At 39.0% G+C, this 21,614-nt stretch overlaps 1 protein-coding gene and 1 pseudogene across 1 annotated transcript in view; both read right to left on the bottom strand.

The window, feature by feature from the left end:
- Positions 1 to 21,614, bottom strand: part of RNGTT (RNA guanylyltransferase and 5'-phosphatase) — a 385,215-nt gene that overhangs the window by 146,630 nt on the left and 216,971 nt on the right. The window contains exon 13 of the mRNA XM_006870664.1: positions 4,674 to 4,774. Coding sequence (XP_006870726.1) covers positions 4,674 to 4,774 — 101 coding nt within the window. The remainder of the gene's footprint in view (positions 1 to 4,673; positions 4,775 to 21,614) is intronic.
- Positions 20,038 to 21,410, bottom strand: LOC102822232 (annotated as a pseudogene).

Here is a 21,614-nt window from a genome sequence, read left to right as displayed (position 1 = left end):
AGTAGCAATACTTTTTTTTTTTTTTTTTTAAGTTTTTATTGTGAATTGAGTGAAAGTTTATAGGGCAGATCATCAGCTTTACATTCAACAAATCATACACCTTGTTTCATTACAAATGATTATAATTCCCTCCATGTACCATCAATTAACAGTATTTCTCTCTATTCACTTTAGCTTTTTTTTTTTTTTTAAAACACTCAGGCATATATAATAATTTACACCACTAAAGGGCACATTCTGCAAGTCTGCCTCCTGGCTGCCAGCTCTCAGTCTCTCTCTTCCCATGAATCTAGAGTCCTCAACTGCTTCCTCTCTCCATGTCCCCATCTCTGCCTCCATCTCTGGTGTCGCTGCTTCTCTGGATAAGGTCTCACATTCTGCTTGTGCTCTTCTCCCTTGATGGTCCTAGGGTCCTTTGTTTCTGGACTGTAAGATTAACTACTCCTTGTTTTTGATATAAAACTTCTGTCTTTACAATTGTGCCCACTTTTTTTTTTTTCCTGAAGATAATTTTTTTTTTAGTAGCAATACTTTTTATTTGCCCTTATATATAAAGTTTTAAAAGAACTTTGACAAACTTATGGATAACTTCAAATAGTAGCTAGAATATATTAAACCAAAGAGCCCTAGTAGCATAGTGGGCTGCACGTTGGGCTGTTAAGTACAAGGTCAGCAGATGGAGCCCACTAGCAGCTCCACAAGAGAAAGATGTGGCTTTCTGTTCCAGTAAAGATTTACAGCCACAGAAACCCTACACAGGGTTGCTATGAGTCAAAACCAATTCGATGACACACAGCAGCAAATATATGATACCATAAAGAAAACATCTTTACCTCAAAAAATACATAATGTCGTGCTGTTTGACAAGCACTGGATCGCAAGGTCAGCAGTTCAAACTTACCAGATGCTCCTCGGAAACCCTATACAGGGCCACTAAGAGTCGAAAATGACTCAAAGGCATTGAACAACAACTTATACAACAAGAAAGAAAATGATAAAGCAAAAAAGAGAGATAAAGAAAAAAGGTACCATTTGCAAATTAAAACATGCATATATGAAGAATTCCAGGGGAAAAATTTTAACACGTCTCATTTCACCTCATACCCAACTCCAAACTATTATCCTTTGAAATCAAGTGTCTGCTGAGTAAAAATAAGGTATTGAATTTGAGGGCTTCTTGGCAGGGGAACCAATTTGTATCTTTCTCCTTCCAAAGCTGAGAAAGAGTCCCAAGATGAAGACTGAAAAATAGCAAATTCTGGGAAAAGCTAAGGTCATAGAAATTACTAAATATATATATATCTCACTGCAGACAGGGTCAACATTGGTCCCAAGTAATGTGCTTGACCAATCTATCCCAGTAGGAGCTAAGGCTGAATATGGCTGTGGCCTGAGAAGGGAGAGTGTATGGAATTAAGGAAGCAGAGGTTGTCCTCAGTTACTGAATACAGTGATGCTTCTGTGTTACTACAAAAATAATCCACAGGAATAACAAACATGTATCTTTCTTTCTCTTGTGTACTACCACCATTTTGAACACTTCAGCAAAGATTTCAGACCCAACAGGCAAAAATACCAAAAAAAAAAGAACAAGGTAATCCACAAAAAATGGGAAAAGATTAAAACTGCTATTGGATTTCTCATCTTCAACACTGGAATCAGAAGACAATGGAAAATGCAAAAGAGAGAACAGAACTACACCTCAAGAATGCTATCTCAGGAAAGATGATAGCAAATATGTGAGAATTCAGAGTTGCCTATGTACCCCCAACAGATAAAAATGCTTAAAAAATTACCAACCAAAGAGTAAATTAATTAAAACAAGAGAAAATAAAGGGGGAAAAAAAATGAATCTTGCAATATATAAAAACTGTTAAATCTGGAAAAAAAAAAAAGGAGCCCTGGTGGCACACTGTTTAAGTGTTTGGATGCTAACCACAATGTCAGCTATTTTAACCTACCAATTGCTCCAAGGCAGAAAGATGGAGCAGTCCGCTTCAATAAACAGTTAAAACTTTGGAAACCTCTGGGGATAATTCTATTCGGTCCTATATGGTCACCACGAGTCAGAGTCAACTTGATGGCAATGGTTAGACATAAATTGGGAGGGAACATTCATGGCTATCAGAGAGATTCTAAAAACAGCCTGGAAATAAACCCACTCCCTGTAAGGATGGGGTGTGGGGAAATATGCTCGTAAAAGTTCCAATAACATTTGAAGGAAAGTAGGTGTAAAAACAAAAAGTTTCTGAAAACTTCATCTGAGAAAGAGAATATCTTCGAGTCCTAGTGTGGCACTATAGGATAAGCACTAGACTACTAATCACAAACTCGGTGGTTCAAATCCACCAGTCACTCTTTGGAAACCCTAAACAGGGTTGCTATGAGTAAGAGTGGACTCAATGGCACTTAATTACAACAGCTGTAAGAATAATAACATTCTGAATACTTCACCTGGAGAAAGAGAATGTATTTGAAAATATTTTTTAAATCTTATATGAGTCAGTGAATAGAACATCTTGGCGGGGAAGTAGTTGGTATCTTATTTCCAAATAATAACAATTACATATCTGGTAATGAATTTAGGGAAAGAAAGAAAATAATTTTTGAAATGCAAAAATATCACAGAACTGCCATGCTAAAAATGGGAGAAATGCAGTTAATACCAATGTTATCAAGAAAAAAGTTAAAACATGGTATTCTTCTCCAAGGACTGGTCCTTCCTGATAACATGTCCAAAGTATTAGAGATGAACTCTAGCCATCCTGGTCTCTGAGGTGCATCTGGCTTATGTCTCCCAACACAGATTTGCTGGTTCTTCTGGTAGTTCATGGTACTTTTAATGTTCGTCTACTTGACCATAAGGTCAGTTTGAACCACAAGATAGGTGGTTCAAACTTACTAGCCACTCCTCAGAAAGTCTATACATGGTCTCTATGAGTCAGAACCAAATCTATAGCATTTAACAACAACAACAAACAACACCATTAATTCAAAAACACTGATTTTGATGGTTATGGAGGATGGCGGGAAGGAAAATTATTCATGGGCTAGAGGCTAAAGGCACATGTTAGCATGGGTGACAGGGCAGGCAATATACAACAAGAGGAGGTTAGCAGAGGAAAGATGAAGGTAGTGGGAGACACAGGAAGGAATGTAATAGTTAAAGTGAACAGAGGTAAATGCTGTTAACTGTTGGCACATTGAAGGAATTGCAACCATGTAGTAAAGCAAAGAGTATAGTTTGTTGACTGTAAACTGATGATCTGCTCTGTAAACATTCACTCAATTCACAATAAAAATTTTTAAAAAACAAAAAGAGGAATCTGAAATTTAAAAAATTGTCTTAAGTTTGTTAAAACTGAATTAAAACAAAGTTATATCTAAATTAAAAGATTAACCAATAAATTTACATTTAAACAGTTACTGTAAATTATGAAAATTTTAAATTAAATTAAACTCTTACTCTAAAAGATATGTATACATTTTTGTTCTGCAAATACAAATGAAGTAGTATTCTACAGAATTAAAAAAATACTTATTTCGATTAATTTAATTACAATACCAATGATCATAATTTATATTTATAAGTCATTTGACAGATTAAAATAAATCTTTTTATTCTGAATTGAAAAGTTTACAAAGAAGATCATCAATATTCCATCTATTCTACCACTCTATTTAGGACCTTCTACTGTGATCCCTTTCAGAGCCTTTCACAGTGGTAGCTAGGCACCATTCTAGGTCTCCTGGCCTTTGAATCACGGAGATTGATGTTGACATATCCCATTAGTCCACTGGACTAACTGATTGCAAGGCTCTTCATTTCTCAGTCACTTCTTTTGTTTACACATGGAGAGACCAGTAACTACACCTTAGACAGCCACTTCTGAGCCTTTAAGATCCCAGAAAGTACTCACCAAAGTAGCATGTAGATTGTTGTCTTTGTGGACTATGTTATGCCAATTAACCATGGTGTCCCCTGAGATTATGATCCTGAGCCCGCAAGCCAGGCTTATTTATAAGTAAAATCAATTTTTACTTTTATAATTTAACAGTCTTTTGTTTTAATATTAAAAATAATTGTGTTGCTTTTTAAAAAAAATTTTTTTTAAAAGGAGAATTTAAAGACTAAGATTTAAAAAGATTACATGCTACTACAAAATGTTAGCTGTTACAGATCCAAGAAGTGCTCTATGAAAATCTGATAGTATATATTAAACAAACCAAACCCATTACTATGAGTTGATTCTGACTCAGAGTTACACTAAGGGACAGAATAGAAATACCCAACAGGCTTCCCAAGGCTGCAACCTTTACAAAAGCAGACTGCCACATTTTACTCACAGACCGACTGGTGGGTTTGAACTGCTGCCTTTTAGCTAGCAGCTCAGTGCTTAATCACTACGCTACCAGGGCTCCTAAGTTGTTGTTACGTTAAGCTCCTATGTTAAATGTCACGGAGTCAGTTCCGACTCATAGCAACCTTGTATGGAGTTTCTAAGGAGCAGCTGGTGGTTTTGAATGCCCTACAGTTCAAACAACCTTGGTAGTCTAGAGCTATTCTATACTGCCATATCAGGACCTATAAAGTACACTGTAAACGGTGAAGCCAACGGTATGCAAACAATTATTTTCTGTGAAAATGGGGACAGGCATTAGTGTACACTTACCCTTCTCCTCCCATTCTTGTTATTTTTAGGCGGAAATCCACAGAATTCAGACTAGGAGGCTTCCATTTCAAAATATCATCACATCGACCTGGTTTATATTTCTAAAGTGAATTCAAATGACAATAATAATTAATAGCTAAATATATATATATATAAACATTCAATTTATTGAACAATTGTATCTATTTTATATTAAGCAAAATTAATATTTATTTTCGGAATATAATTTTTGTTGTCTCCAACCAATGATTAAGACTATTATCCATTCTTCTATTGATGGCCTTTGTCCTTTTCCTTACACCAAATAGTTCCAAAGACATGCATACTTTTCCTTGTGAAACTTCAAATAAGAATAAATATAGTTATCTATCCAACTTACCGATGACTCAAAGGAAGCTCAAAAACCCAAATTTGTTTTTAAGTTTTCTGGCTCAGCTTTAACCAAGGTAAAATTTACAATGAATAAAAGTAGCCAATTTAAACTGTCTTATTCAATGAGTTTTGACAACTGGATAGTCACATAACTATCACAAATAACATAATATAGAATACTTCAATCATCCCTAAAGCTCTCTTGTGGCACTTTGAAACCAATTCTTTTCCCAAACCTTCTGTCAACTACTAATCTGCTTTCTATTACTTTATGTGTACTTTCACTAGAAATCACAAGATATTCTTAATATAAGACTTCTGAGATGCATCTATGCTAGTGTATATAGTTTATTTTTGTTTCTTTTTATTGCTAGGTAAGATTCCATGGTATTTATGTTATGTTTATGTATTGGCAAGCTAATAGTTATCTAAGTTGTATCTACTTCTTGGCTATCATGGATGATACTGCTCTGAATATTCATGAACTAGTTGTGTAACCATATATTTTCATTTTTCTCTTTTTTACCCCTCAATCTTCATTTTATACCCAGGGGTCGAATGGCTAAATTATATAATTGTCAGTTTATCTTCATAAATCTGTTTACCAAAATGGCTTTATCATTCCCACCAGGAATGTATGAGATGTCCAGTTGTTCCTTATTATCTTTAGACTGGGGAAAGGTCAGTTTAATTTTTTGCGATTCTAGAGGCTATGCCTCCAAATTTTAATATGCATTTTCTAAATACAAATATACTTCTGAATACTTACGTCACTTAACACCTTATGAATCGCAATGGAACATTGTCAGCCCCAGATTACTAACTATTATATATAGAAACATGATGAAGGGCACCAGAATATTGTCAGATACAGTGCTGGAAGAAGAGCTCCTCAAGTTGGAATATATTCAAAATGCAACTGGGAAAGAGCTGCCTCTTTAAGTAGAGTTGACTGTGATGATACAAATGAAGTAAAGCCCTTGTAACCTTCATGTGCTGATGGGGCACAACTCAAATTGAAGAGAAAGAGCTGCAGGCATCCATTAATAATCAGAACATGGAATGTACCAAGCATGAATCTAGAAAACTTGGAAGTTGTCAAAATGGAACATATAACCATTTATGTCTTAGGCATTAGTAAACTGAAATGGACTGGTATTGTCCATTTTGAATCTGACAATCAAATGATGTGCTGTTCTGGGAATGATATGTTGAAGAGGAATGCTGTAGCATTCATCATCAATAAGAAACATATCAAGATCAGTCATGAAGAACAACGCTGCCTGTGACAGGATGATATCCATAAGCCTACAAGGAAGATCAGTTAATACCACTATTACTCAAATTTATGTACCAACCATTAAAGCCAATGATGATGAAATTGAAGAATTCTATCAACTTTTTCAGTCTGAAATTGATCAAAACACACAATCTAGATGCATTGACAATTACCGGTAATTGGAATGCAAAGATTGGAAACAAAGAGGAAGGATCAGTAGTTGGAAACTACGGCTTTGGTGATAGAAACCATGCTGGAGACTGCCTGATAGAATTCTGCAAGACCAATGATTTTTTATTGCCACCATCTTTTTTAAACAACATAAAAGACATTTACTTTTCTTTTTTACTTAAGTGACTACAAGTATGGGAACATTCAGAATGCAAAAGCCAATGCACATTATTAAATAATACTTATAAGAATGTAAATTCTTACAAATTCATAGGGACCTCAACAGATGGAATAGAGAGAAATTAAACTGAATGCATCTGTGGAAAGAGAAGGTGGAAAAAAGGTCCATATAATCAGCCAAAACAAGGCTGGGGCAGACTGTGGAACCGACCATCAATGGCTCAGTTGCAAATTCAGGCTGAAGCTGAAGAAAAGGAAAACAAGTCCACAAGAGCCAAAATACGACCTTGAATATATCTTATCGGAATTTAGAGATCATCTGAAGAACAGATTTGATGCATTAGACATTAAAGACTGAAGACCAGAAGAGTTGTGGATGACATCAAGAATATCATACAGGAAAGAAAGCAAAAGACAAGAAAGAAGAAAAAGACCAACATGGATATCAGAAGAGACTCTGAAGCTTGCTCTCCAGCATAGAGATGCTATAGCAAATAGCAGAAGTAGGGAGGTACAGAGCTGAACAGAAAATTTCAAAGGTCAGCTTGAGAAGACAAAGTCAAATTTCTTAACAAAATGTGCAAAGACCTGGAGTTAGAAAACCAAAACAGAAGAATCCACTTGGCATTTCTCAAGTCGAGGGAACTAAGAAAAAACTCAATTGTAGTATTGAAGGATTCTATGGCCAAAATACTGAATTACGCAGAAGGCATCAAAAGAAGATGAAGAAATACACAGAGTCACTGTACCAAAAAGAAATGGTCAATGTTCAACCATTTCAAGATGTAGTATAGGATCAAGAGCCAATGATCCTGAAGGAAGAAGTCCAAGGTGCACTGAAGTCATTAGTAAACAACAAGGCTCCCGGAATTGATGGAATACAAATTGAAACCTTTCAACAAACTGATGCAGACTCATTCATCTCCGCCATGAAACTTGGATGACAACTACCTGGCTAACTGACTGGAAGAGATCTGTTTTGTGCGCATTCCATAGAGAGGTGACCCAATGGAATGAAGAAATCATCAGATAATATCACTGATATCCCATGCAAGTAAATTTTTACTAAAAATAATGCAAAGACAGCTGCAACCCTACACTGACACAGAACTTCCAGAGGTTCAAGCCAGATTCAGAAGAGCACGTGGAGCGAGGGATATTATTGTTGACATGAGATGGATTTTGGCTGAGAGCAAAGAATACAGAAAGATATTTATCTGTGCTTTATTGACTATGCAAAGGCTTTCGATTGTGTGGATCATAACAAGCTATGGGCAACTGTGGATAATGAGTATTTCGGAATGCTTAATAGTGGTCATGAGAAACCTGTACATAGAACAAGAGGCAGTTGTTCAAACAGAAAAAGGGAATAATGAATGGCTTAAAATTTAGAGAAGGTGTGCTCCACGGTTGTATTCTTTCACCATACTTATTCAATCTGTAGGGAGCTCTGGTAGCGTAGTGGTTACGAATCGGGCTGCGAACCTAAAGGTCAGCGGTTCGAAACTACCAGCCACTCCGCGGGAGAAAGATGAGGCTTTCTACTCCCGTAAGGATTTACACCCTCGGAAACCCTGTACAGGGTCGCTATGGGTCGGAACCGACTCGACGGCACTTAACAACAACAACAACAACATTCAATCTGTATGCTGAGCAAATAATCCAAGAAGCTAGATTATATGAAGATTATATTGGATACTTTGGTAACCTTGTTTGCTTTCCGCTGAGTCTGGATCATGCACCTGGCTTATCTTATGACCTCTGGTTCTTTGAGAGCCAGTGGCCAGGTTCTATTGCTTGCCATTCCTTAGAGTTTTCAGCAGTCTGCCATCTGAAATGCTTGACCTGTCTGCCTGTCTTCTGACCTGCCCATCTTGGCTCATCTGGCCACTGGGCTTGGGACTTGCCCACCTCTACAACTGTTGGAGAGCCATTTCCTTGATATAAATTTCTTTTTATATAACTATATAAATAAGCTTTACTGGTTTTGCTTTTATAGACACCATCTTACCCCTAGCCCATTCAAAGCCCCTGCGAAGGTAATTTCACACATAGCATAGTGGTTACGAATCGGGCTGCGAACCACAAGGTCAGCAGTTCGAAACTACCAGCTGCACCGCAGGAGAAAGATGAGGCTTTCTGCTCCCGTAAAGATTTACAGCCTCAGAAACCCTGTTCAGGGTCGCTATGGGTCGGAACCGACTCGATGGCACTTAACAACAACAGACATACCATCATTTACTTTTCTTCTTTACTTAAGTGACTATGAGTATGAGAATATGCAGAAAGCAAAACTCAATGAACGTTATTAAACAATACTTGTAAGAACATAAATTCTGCCTCAGCAAAAATCACATCTAATTTTTTTCTTTAAAAACACCTAGGAAAATGATCAATTAGTACCTGACAATGGATAAAGATAATTAAAATACAGGATTTTAAAACTTACTATAAATAAAGTCTTGGGTATATTTAATTTTAAAAATAAAATAATTGAGATTATTAAACAATCAAAGATAGCAAAATCCACAAAAGATTATGTGTATAAATCACTGTGTCAAAAGAAATCATATATTCAGGATCTACAAAATAACTACAAAGATATACAATATAGGAATTTTAATAAACATTGTAAATATAAATATTTATGAATCATCTAATTTAAATACAGAACCTTGCTGAACTATAAACAAGAAAGTAAAAACATCCTTTCAAGCTACATATGCCAATGTATAATTAAAAAAGTAATGCATTTAAATTTCATTAAATTCACTAGTATGTATCTAGATTAAAATAATTATAAAAGCTATATTTAACTGACATATACAATTCTTATTTCTATAGAAATAAATCTGATTTTATCAGATGAGATGTCAAATTAAAAAATGGAAATAGATTATCTCTGAAGACAATTACCGATTTAACGTAAGATACACAAATATTGTATGAGACTATTATTGTCAGACCTTAAGAAAAGGTTTCCATACTAAAAGAAACATTCTTGGATGTTACCAGGGATGGGAAGGAGGGAAGAGTAATTCACTACTAGAGGGCAGACACATGTTAACTCAGCTGATTAGTTGTTGTTGTTGTTAGGTGCCATTGAGTCGATACTGACTCAACTGATGGGGAAGGCAATATACAAGAACAAGGAGGGTAGCAGAAGAAGAATAAAGATAGGTGAAAACACATGGCTAAAGGGGGTAGAAGTAAAACACATGGGTTAAAGGGGGTAGAAGTGAAAACACATGGGCTAAAGGGGGTAGAAGTAAATAGTGATATATAATCAACCTTGCAACAACAGTTCTCTATGCGTAAATACATGGATTGAGACACAGGCTGAATGGGTAAGGGAGGAAGAGTGGAATGTATATATATTTATGCACCCCATAAATATAAGGAACTCTGGTAGCGTAGTGGTTACGTAGTGGATACATATGGCACTGTATCTCACAATGTCCCTCTGCTATTCATAAGGTTTGTAGAGGCTAATATTCAAAGGTAGTCTGCGTCTCTGGTGGATACAGCTCTAAATAAAATTGGTGTGGCGCTGTAGGTTCATGCGCCAGACTGCAAAGCCATTTGAACTCCAAGGTTGGCGGTTCAAGTTCGCCAGCTGCTCCTCGGAAATCCTATACAGGGTCGCTGTGGGTCAGAGTCGACTCAACGGCACTTAAGAACAACAACAACAACAACTGATAGCTATCCAAACATTTCTTACTTTGTACCACTTTAACTTCCTTTTTCTTAATTTGTGCTGTACTGTATCAACAAAATAATTTTCTATACTTTTAGTATTGTTATAATAACCCAGCTTATCTTCTCAGATGGAAAGTAGCAATGGTAATTTATTTTAAAATAAAGAAGAGTCATTTTGGCCTCCTTTCAAAATTTCAGTTTTGCAGAACAAATTGATTTCCCTGTAGAAATCAGTGATTTATTATATATGATTTTTAAATAATTCCAAGGGTCCCCAATTAACTCTAGGAAGCAAAGAAGTTCTCAAAATTTATTAACAAAAATAATTTTACACTGCATAAAATTATGTAAACACACATTGAAAAAAAATGACAGAGAGCAAAAAAAAAGGAAAAAAAAAAAACATAAATACATACCCATACACATCACAAAAGGACGTGGAGTGTAAAAATTAATATTACTACAGTTATTCTGTATCATTAAAAAAAAAATCAACAGAAAAATATTAACACTGAACATTTATCAAAGGTTTAAAAACCCTGAAACTATTGTCCTAAAATAATCTTTAAAACTTAAGCCTTACAAAAAGATCTCTAAAGTCCTCTTAAAATCAAATAATAGTTAGCTTGGTGGTGGTGGTGGCTGTGCACCACTGAGTCAGTTCCAACTCACAGCAACCCTTTCTAGGGTTTTTTAGGCTAGAAATCTGTATGAGAACAGAAAGTCTCCATCTTTCTACTCACCTTGCGACTAGCAGCCCAGCTCAAAATACACTATGCTACCCAGGGCTCCTCAGTTTAGCTTAACTAGTAAAAAATATCTGTCTCATTTATCATGCTGTTTTAAGATCTATTTAAGCCCTGGTGGCACAGTGGGTAATGCAGTGGCCTGCTAACAGCTAGATCAACAGTTCAAATCCACCAGTTGATGAAGCTTTCTACTCCTGTAAAGATTTATAGCCTCGGAAATCCTACATTGGGTCCCTATGAGTTGGAAACAACTTAACGGCAGAGGGTATGGTATTGACATATGGGATTCAAGTGACAACAGCAACTGGAAAAATTGGAAAGGAAGTTTATAGGGCAGTGATTTCCTGAACTGCATATGTAGAAACTGTTGCATCTTATCAACAATATATATATATATTTTTTAATTCAAGTCCATTTGGAGTAGAGTAAATGTTAACTATTGACTCAATTCTGAATCCACATTCCTTAAACTTCTATTTTCTGCCTTCTTTTTACTGTTACTCACTATATATAATCTATATAAAAGAAGCTCTGGTGGCACTGTAGATAAAGCACTAAACCACTAACCAATAGCAACTCAGGAGAAACATGGGGCTGTTTGCTCCTGTTAAGATTTACAATCTCAGAACCAAACAGGGTCACTATGAGCTAGAATCAACTCAGTGGCAATTGGTATTGGTTTGGTAAACTTTATATCCACGATGAAAATCATTTACAAATCTCTACCTCGAATCTTACTTTTTTCCCCAACAAATCTACATTCTCATTTCCAAACAAACTATGCTACATATAAATCTCCTCATTGATAATCCACTGGTGACAGCTTTAACTTTCAAATAAAAAATGTAATCATCTACATTATTTTAAAAAAAAAAAAAGTGTAACTAACAAAACTAGTTCCTTCTTATTATTTCGATTTTGGATTAACCTGAAGTTCCTAACATGGCAGATTCAAAACTTCTAAATCACCTTTGATTTAATCTCTATCACTTCCATATTCATCAATTCTTCACACAAATTATTGTGATAACCGGACTTCTGGTGTGCCACTATAGGACAAGCACAGGACTACAAGATCAGTTTGAAACACAAGATTGGCGGCTCAGAAACAATAGAGGCAGACTGACTGCAAGTTGCTTGCTCAGGAAACATCAAGGCAAGTGGTCGGGTCCCCTCAGGGCAAACCCCCTCCCAAGACTAAGACTCAATGGGAATACATGCTCTGATTGGTGACTACGCTCATCACTGATAAGGGGAAGTGAGGGAAAAACAGCAATGAAGCAACGAGCTAAGCCCTACAATGTTCAATACACTCCTGTGAACCCGGGTGAAGACCTGGTTGGCCAGCAGTGTGGCAAGACCTGGGGACTCTTGGGCCCAGAGTCAGTGACACAGCCACAGAGGACTAGAGTGGACAGTGAAGTGTCCAGCTGATAAGAAGAGAGAGCATCTGCATAAGAACACCCACACTTGCAGATAATACCCACTTGACCTGGCTTCAATGACTAGATGATCAGAGCTCAACCAGAAGAAGAAAGAAGAAGGAAAAAAACATAATCTGAAACAATTTGATGAACTTGACCTACACCTACGGATGCAGTAGCTCAAAAGAGGGAACAAATCCTTACAGCAAGGATCATTCCCACCCCCTCCATACACAGAGTAGACAGGGACTGGCATCTTGGACATTGGCTACCCAAAATGGGAGGGGGGGGGGCTACAAAGGCAAGAAGTGACTGGCTTACAAGCTTTCAAGAGGGAAGCTAGATTCATAGGGCATGGAGGAAAGTAGAATCTCCACTGAGTAGTATACAATCTGTCTAGGCGGGGCTGATGAAAGGAAATCCGGGTGGATCTCTTATGATACAATAGTGAATAATTGTTATCTGGACTGCTTGTGAGGGTTGGAATTGTAAAGGTAGATGTTTTTTAGCAAGGAAGGGAGTGATTAACTTTTCAGCCTAAGAGTGGAGGTCCCTGGGACTATCAAGGGAGAAGAGCGGAGAGCGGGACCCTACCCAGAGAAGCAGTGATGCCTGAGATGGAGTCAGAGACGATGACGTGGAGAGATGAAGCTGTTGGGGACTTTAGACACAGAGAGGGAGAGGGGCTGTGTGCTGATGACCGGGGGGCATGCTTGTAGTGTATACCCTTTGGATGGTTGATGATGCATGTAGGGGATTGTAACCATAGCATTTAAATGATAGGATGAATGTAAAACTAATGTTCTCCCATGTAAACTACCATATAATTCACAATAAAACATTGAAAAAAAAAAAAAAAAGATTGGTGGCTAAACTCACCAGGGTCATTATGAGTAGGAACTGACTGGATGGTACTTAACAACAACAAAGTATGCATGGAAAGAGTGCTGGTAGTATAGTGGATTGCACGTTGAGCAACAAGGTCAGCAGTTGGAATCTTATCAACTCAACAGCTTCTAGGGAAAAGAATGAGGCTGTCTCTTCCCTGAAGATTTACAACCTCGGAAACCCATGGCACACAACCACCGTCACAACCAAAGTATACATTCATTGTTTTGTTTTCCCTCCAACAAATACCAAGTGATCAATTACTATGTATCAATGTCTGTGCTAGAGATCAGAAAGATTAAAATAATTTCAGACAAGTAAATAATTATAAATAAATCGTAAGAAGTTTCATAAAATATGAAGTTCAGAGTGCCATGACAGCATGTAAGAGGGAATCTAACAGCCCGAAAAATCTGAAGTGTCCCAAAAATTAATCAGTTGAGTAATTGCTGAGAATTTAAGCAGAGAGTTACTCAGGCAAGAACAATACGAGTAAGTACAGACCACAGAAATTATAGTGAATCTGAATAACTAAGACATTCAGAATTCCTAGAGAACGGGGCAAGGCTTTAAATAGTTCATGGAAAAATGAAATGAAAAGATAATGGAAATTTTCTACTAACTTCCTGAGCCCCGCCCCCCCCATGTACTTATAAAACACAGTATTTAATAATTATTCCCTGCTACATGCACTATAAATATCATTATGAATGAGACAGACAAGGGGTCTTTAATAACTACTCCCCTGAGGGCCTACTATGTTTCAGGCACTAAAAACATCACTGTGAACGAGACAGACCAGGTGTCTGGCCTCATGGTACTTACAGTCTAGTGACAGAAATAATTTTTTATAACTAAAATTTATAACACAGTGTTAAAAGCTTTGACGAAAGAGATTTATATGATCACAGGTTAATCACAACTTACAGTCACTTCGTCAGATTGGGCTTCTCCAAGGAATCAACATATTATTTGACTACTGAAAGGCTGCTGTTGTTAAGTGCTGTCCAGTCAATTCCGACTCATAGCGACCCTGTATAGGGTTTCCAAGGAGCAGCTGGTGAGCTTGAACCACCAACCTTGCAGTTCAAACAACTTTGCAGTCTGATGCATTAGCCCACAATGCCACACCAGGACTCCATTGAAAGGTGAATGGGAGTAATGAAAAAAATTAGGCAAAAGTGGTTTGAAGCAAAGGAAATACCTTGTGTAAATATGTACTCATTACAGATTACTGTTCTTAAAAAAAAAATTAATTGTTCTATCAATAGAATGGGCTGCCAAAGTTAACACTGAACTTTGGGAATAAGAACAAAATCAATTCATGTGTTTTCAAATATTCCTTTCTAAAATTTGGAAATGCTTATAGCTGTTTTAGAAAGGAATGTAGAATGAAACTCTCCAGTCTGCCAGGAAACAGAGCCCTTCTTCAACTGAAGACCTATCAAAATATGCAAGCAAATGTCATGGAAACAGAAGCTCTCACCATGGTAACATCATCCTTGCAACAAAGAAAAACAACTCTAATTCATCATGTACTTCAAGACAAGGCATAGACTAATTTCAATGTTCATTTTACAATCTATCCATAATATCCAATATACCTGGCAGTAGTAAAAATTTAATAAAAACATTAATATTTCACTAGAATGCAAGTTCACCAAAGCTAACTTGAAATTTACGTGCAAACTGATTATAATACCAAAGACATAAAATCAAGCTGACTAACAATGATAAAATCAATATACTGAAAAAAAGTTATATCACTATTTCATGGGAATAAATACTCTAGACTGGATAAAGAAACAATATATGTTTTACTATCTCCAATATAGCAGGTGAATATATTTTAATAATTTTTTTAAAAACAAAACAAAAATACTTTCAAGATATTTACTATTGACTCAATTTTGTAATACACGATGCACAATTGTTTTTATTTCATAGTAACTGATTGTTAGTGGCATGAAAATTCTTATTTAGAAACCTAATTGTAACAGCAACAACAACAAAAGCAAACCCATGTTAAAAGTAAAATTGAATATGGCATTTGAAAGATTAAGAATTAATCAGATCAGTTATTGCCACAAGTGAAATATACTATACTACATGAATAACCATTGATATTCTCTTACAAAAGTCCTGGTGTTGCACTATAAGCACTGAACTGCTAACCACAAGGTTGGTAGTTCAAATCCACCAGTCACTCCTCAGAAACCCTATACAAGGCCACTATCAGTCAGAACCAACTCAAATCAACAGCACTTAACAACAACAACAATATACTCTTACAGGAGTCCTGGTGTGGCACTGTAGGACCCTATGTACAACAGAACAAAATATGGCTAGGTCCTGCACCATCCTTACAATTGTTGTTAAGTTTGAGCCCACTGTTGCTGTCAGTGTGTCACTCCATCCAGTTGGGGGTTTTCCGATTTTATTCTGACCCTCCCCTTTAACATACCTGACGTCCTTCTCTGTTGTTGTTAAGTACCATCTAATCGGCTTCAACCCATAGCGACCTTTATAGGGTTTCCTAGGGGCAGGTGGTAAGCTTGAACTGCCGACCTTGCAGTTCAAACAGCTTTGCAATCTGGTGCATTAACCCACAGCACCACACCAGGGCTCCTTTTCTAAAGTCTACTAAAGACTACTTATTCCTTGTAACATTTCCAAAGTATGAGAGAGAAAATCAGGCCGTCCTGGTTTCTAAGTAGCATTCTGACTATTCTTCCCCCAATGTGATTAGTTTGTTCTTCTGCAGTCCATGGTATTTTTAATATTGTTCTCCAACAACATAACTTGAATGCATCAATTTTTCTGACGTCTTCCTTACTCAGTGTCCAACTTTCACATGTAGATGAGGCTACTAAAAATACTATAGATTGGGTCAGTCACACTTTAGTCTTCAAACTGGTATCTTTGTTCTCAACACTTTAAAGACATCCTGTTGTAGCAGATTTGCCTAGTGCAATTATGTTGTCTATCTCTTGACTATTGGTTGGTTAATTATGTGCCGTGGAGTTGGTTCCAATTCACTACAACCCTGTACAGGGTTTCCAAGGCTGTAAATCTTTACGGGAACAGAAAGCCTCATCTTTCTCTCACAGAACAAACCTTGCGGATTGCAGCCCAATTCGGAACCACTACGCTGGATCCAACAAAAATGAAGTATTTGAAAACTTCAATCTTTTCTCCATTTATCATATTACTCATTGGTCCAGTTGTGAGGATGTATGTTTTTCTTTAAAAACACACACACAAAAATCTTAAGTTTTATTTTCTGAATAAACCAACGACTTACTGTATAAGAATTTTTCTTATTCCTATAAAAAGACTTGTATACTATTAAACCAAATGCTAGACAATTTTTTTTCTAAATTGCTTTCTTTGGACTTTTCCCTAAACAGAATCATCATTTTAATATAAAATCAATATCACTATTCTTAGATATTTTTCAAGGATACAAAACATTTTCTTTTTTTTAATAGTATTAAGTGGCACTGTAGGATAAGCACTAGACAGTAAGGTCAGTTTGAATCAAAAGATCTGCGGTTCAAATCTACCAGGCACTTCCCAGAAGCCCTATACAGGGTTGCTATGAGTCAGAACAGACTCAATAGCACTTTAACAACAACAATATCTTCTAGCTTTTACTCGACTTCAATCCATTCACCACAATTAATATAACAGAACAGAATTAACTTCTTGCTAATTTTTAAATAACTAGTACTTTAAATAACTAGCACCAAAACACATTTGGGTCCAGCAATTTTTCTACAAGTAGATGCACTAAGGATCTTCATCTTTCACCATTTACTGGAATGGATTGCTGGTTGAAGTCAAATGCTGCCTAACCTTGACCATGACTTTCTATTTAAGGCACTCACTCTTTCAGATCACTAGGCTAGTCACTGAAAGCAGCCCTTTTCTTGATATACTTGAATTGTTGGTTCAAGAGAATTCACAGCTACACTACAACATTGTGAGAATATGGGGGATTTTTTGATGAATGTGTTAAATGAAGCATCCACTTCAATATGAAACCTCTCTAAAATGGGAGTTACAGGAAAAAAAATACATTAAAAGAAAACTAAGAAAAGAAGACAACAGCAGAAAAAGCATGCCAGTATATGTCTGAAAGAAACAAAGTAAAAGTTAGTGGACCACAGAGCAAAGAAAACTGAATACTAAGTGTGTGGGGAGAAGGATCCAATGCAAAACAGTTCATGCTGTAAATGGATCAGTCGCTACAAGGAACAGGTAAATGAGCATGTTTAAGAGGTCAGTGGATAAAAGCAAAAGACTTAAAACAAGGAGAATAGTTGAAAGTCTGTATTAGTAATATTTGAAATGCTAGGTTCCCTCCTTTATTTCAAACGACCTTCCACTCCCACCGCACCCATCCCCCCCCTTCCCCAAAATACACTGCCATCGAGTCAATTCCAAGGCATAGCAACCCTGTACGGGATTTGCAAAGAATGCAAATCTTTACAAGAGCAAAAAGCCTCATCTTTTTCCCAAGGAACAGCTGGTGAGTTTAATCTGCTGACCTTGCAGTTAGCAGTCCTACAGAACCACAGGGCTCCTCAGGTTCTACACGAAAGTCAGGAAATATATTGATTCTGTGGGAAAAAACAGAAGGAAAGAAACTCCACTTCAAACTATGCAAGCATAGTTGTTTTCATTTTTAAGTGCCATCAAGTCAATTGCTACAGTGTAGAGTTTCTGAGGAGTGGCTGGTGGGTTTTGAGTGCCAACCTTGCGGTTAGCAGTCCAGTGTTTCTTGTACAGTGCCACACTAGGACTCCCTTAAGCATAACGTTGTTAAGTGCTGCCGAGTCAGTGCGAACTCATAGGAACCCTGTATAGGGTTTCAGACATTCAGCTGACAGGTCTGAACCATCAACCCTGTGGTTAGCAGTCTAGTGCTTATCCTACAGCATCACAATAGGACTCAAGCATAATTTTGTTGTTGTTAGGTGCCATCAAGTCAGTAACAACTCATAGCAACCCTATGTACACCAGAATGAAACACTGCCCAGTCCTGGGCCAACCTCACAATTGTTGCCACACCTGAGCCCATCGATACTGCCACTTTGCCAATCCATCTTGCTGGGGGTCTTCCTCTTTTTCTTTGACCCGCCACCTTACCAAACATGATATTCTTCTCCAGAGACTGGTCCTTCCTGACAATATGTCCAAACTATGAGAAACGAAGTTTGGCTATCACGGCCTCCAAGGAGCACCCTGGCTGCACTTCTTCCAAAACGGATCTACTGGTTCTTCTGGCAGCTCATAGCACTTTCAATATTCTTCTCCAACACCATAATTCAAAGGTATCAATTCTTCTATGGTCTTCCTTATTCACTGCCCAGCTTTCGCATGCATATGAGGTTATTGAAAATACCATGGCTTGGGTCACGCGCTGACATCTTTGCTCTTCAACACTTTGAAACGGTCTTGTGTAGCAGATTTACCAAATGCAATACGCTGTTTGATTTCTTGACTGCTGCTTCCTTGAGTGTTGATAGTTGAGCCAAGAAGAATGACAACTTCAATATTTTCTCCATTGGTCCAGTGGTGAGGATTTTCGTTTTCTTTACATTGAGATGTAATCCCTACTGAAGGCTGTGCTCTTTGATCTTCATCAGTAAATGTTTTAAGTCCTCTTCATTTTCAGCAAGCAAAGTTGTTATCATCTGCATATCGCTGATTGTTAATGAATCTTCCTCCAATCCTGATGCCACATTTTTCTTCATAGGACCCAGCTTCTCAGATTATTTGCTCAGCATATAGGTTGAATAAGTATGGTGAAAGAACACAACCTTGCTGCACACCTTTCTTAATTTTAGACCATTAGGTGTTCCATGTTCTGTTCGAACAACTACCTCTTGGTCCATGTACAGATTCTTCATGAGCACAATTAAGTGTTCCAGAATACTCATAATTCGCAATGTTGTCTTTTCTTTTTTCTTTTTTTTTTGAAAGGAGAAGCAGGGGCCTTTATTAGGGTCTGGCAGATGGGGAGGTGGAATTCCAGGCCGGAGCCTAAGAGTCTAGGTTGAGGCTCCTTGGAGGCCCTCCTCGGAGCACCCCAGCATCCCAAGTTCCTTTCTCCAGCTTCCCCTGCCTCTGGGATGCAGCACCAAGAACTGACAACCGGGACCCTGCAGGGCCATAGCTTGGGGTGGATTGCAGGGCCCAGGAGTCTCCCCATGATGAAAAATTGGGGGGCTCAATGCATCACTCCCTGGTCAGGATAAACTGAGGAGGCAGGTGCCTCTACATCTCAGAATAGGAAAAAGCTCTTGTTCTTTCTGGTGAAGGAGAATGGGGTTGGGCCTCTCAGTTGGACCAGGCAGACCTCATCGCCTTGAGGACAGAGGCGAAACCCCCAGGGGAACTTTTGAGACTTGCTTTTTTTAGACATGGTCTTCATCCACACTTTGCCCTCCCATGACTGGTGAGCAGCTCAAGAGTGTGGGCCAGGGCAGCCCATGGGACAGTAGGGATCTGCCCCAGAGACATCTGTGGGTCTGAGTCAGGGTTTCCTCAACACCAAATTCTTATATATGTACACAGGGCAGCAGCCACTGGGGCTAATAAGAGTAGCCGCCCTTGGAGCCAAAGGGCTGGGCAAGGCCAGTCAGCTCAGGGAGGTAAGCGGGACTCTCGTTCAAGTGTGACAAGTGTGTCCTCCTCACTGACTGGCCGGTCAAACTCGGCCTTGAGAGCTGGACGCTGATTGTCCAAGAAGGCCAGAGAGAAGAGGGCTTCGGGCTCACATACAAACTTGTACACATAACGCTCACCGGCCACCTTCTGCATGATGCCTTTCTCATAATAATATCGGAGTGAGTGACTCAGCTTATAATTCATGGCCGGTCAGTTCTTCTGGATGTCCCAGAGCCTGGCGACCTCCTCAGGCTCAATTAGTTTGAATTCCATTAGTTTGAAGTGGGCATTCGTTGGGTCATCCAGCAGGGCCACCAGAAACTGCCATGGCTGCAAGGCTCCCCAGCGCTGGTACGGCGCCCCTCTGGGAATGTCCCAATCCCTTCCTGCTTGATGTCTCCTTCAAATTTCTCAGGGACGACACAGACATCATCTGGGAATGGTCGCAGAGGTTTTTCATAGCCATAGCCCATGGCCCCATCACCTGGGGAGTGCCCAGAGAAACCCTCTGTGTGAAGGTACACTGAAGCACACCCAGGGACATCTGTGTCATAGGTGAAACCCATCTGTTCCTGTTTGATCACGACCCCCGCCCCTGGGTACCTGTGCCCACTGACCCCACCCGGGCCCACTGGTGGTTGACACGCCTGCTCATACAGGGGGTCATGGTATTCCTGTTTGAAGCTCTGCTGGGGGTAGAGCACACAGGGCTCTGATAGCTGGTGTTGGTAGGGGGTTGGGAGAGGCTCCCGGCCCCCTCCCTGAGAGGATGTGAAGGAGTGACAAATGTCCGAGGGCTGCTGGAAGACGGAGCTGTGCTCCCCAAGGTACCCATGACCAGCAGGGTGGGGCTGAGAAGTACCAGAGGACCTTAAGAAACTCTGTTGTTCTGTCCCGGGAAAGAGCTGCAGGAGCGACTGTCCTGGGTCACCAGGGGCGGGGGACTTGATAGCGATTTGTCTGGAGGGATGATAGGCACTGGAGTAAAGGCACTGCTCGCCATGGTGGTAGGTGAGTGGCGGTTTCCTGCTGCAGGACAGGGCCGGGTCTGTGCGGGGAATCTGGGGTTCCTTCTTGATCCTGGTGGTGGGGCTGTGGAAAGCTAAGTTTTCTGAATGGAAAGCAGGAATAAACTGCTCATCACTGTTGGGACCTGAGCTTTCGAGATCCACGTCTCCTGGAAGTGACTTAGATCCTGGAAGAGATCTTCAGAATCGGGGGGCGGTAAGGAGCCGGGGTTCATGACCTTCCCCTGCGGGACCATCAGCGTTTCACGCAGGATCCCATTTCCGGGCGACTTCTGGGGCTCGACCATCGGTGCTAGAGCCGCGGGAGACCCCGAGCACGCCCCGGCCCGCTCGGATGGCCAAGGGGCCAGGCTGGTGTGAGACCGCCAGGCCCGGGTCCCCGCGCACGAGCAAGTTTTTCGGGCGCCGCAGACAGTTGTCGCAATGTTGTCTTGATCCACACAATGCAAAGCCTTTGTGTAGTCAATAAAGCA

Source organism: Chrysochloris asiatica, unplaced genomic scaffold, assembly GCF_000296735.1.
Source record: "Chrysochloris asiatica unplaced genomic scaffold, ChrAsi1.0 scaffold00146, whole genome shotgun sequence".
Taxonomy (NCBI): domain Eukaryota; kingdom Metazoa; phylum Chordata; class Mammalia; order Afrosoricida; family Chrysochloridae; genus Chrysochloris; species Chrysochloris asiatica.
Note: the sequence above shows the minus strand (reverse complement) of the source record. Positions and strands in the feature narration are given on the sequence as shown.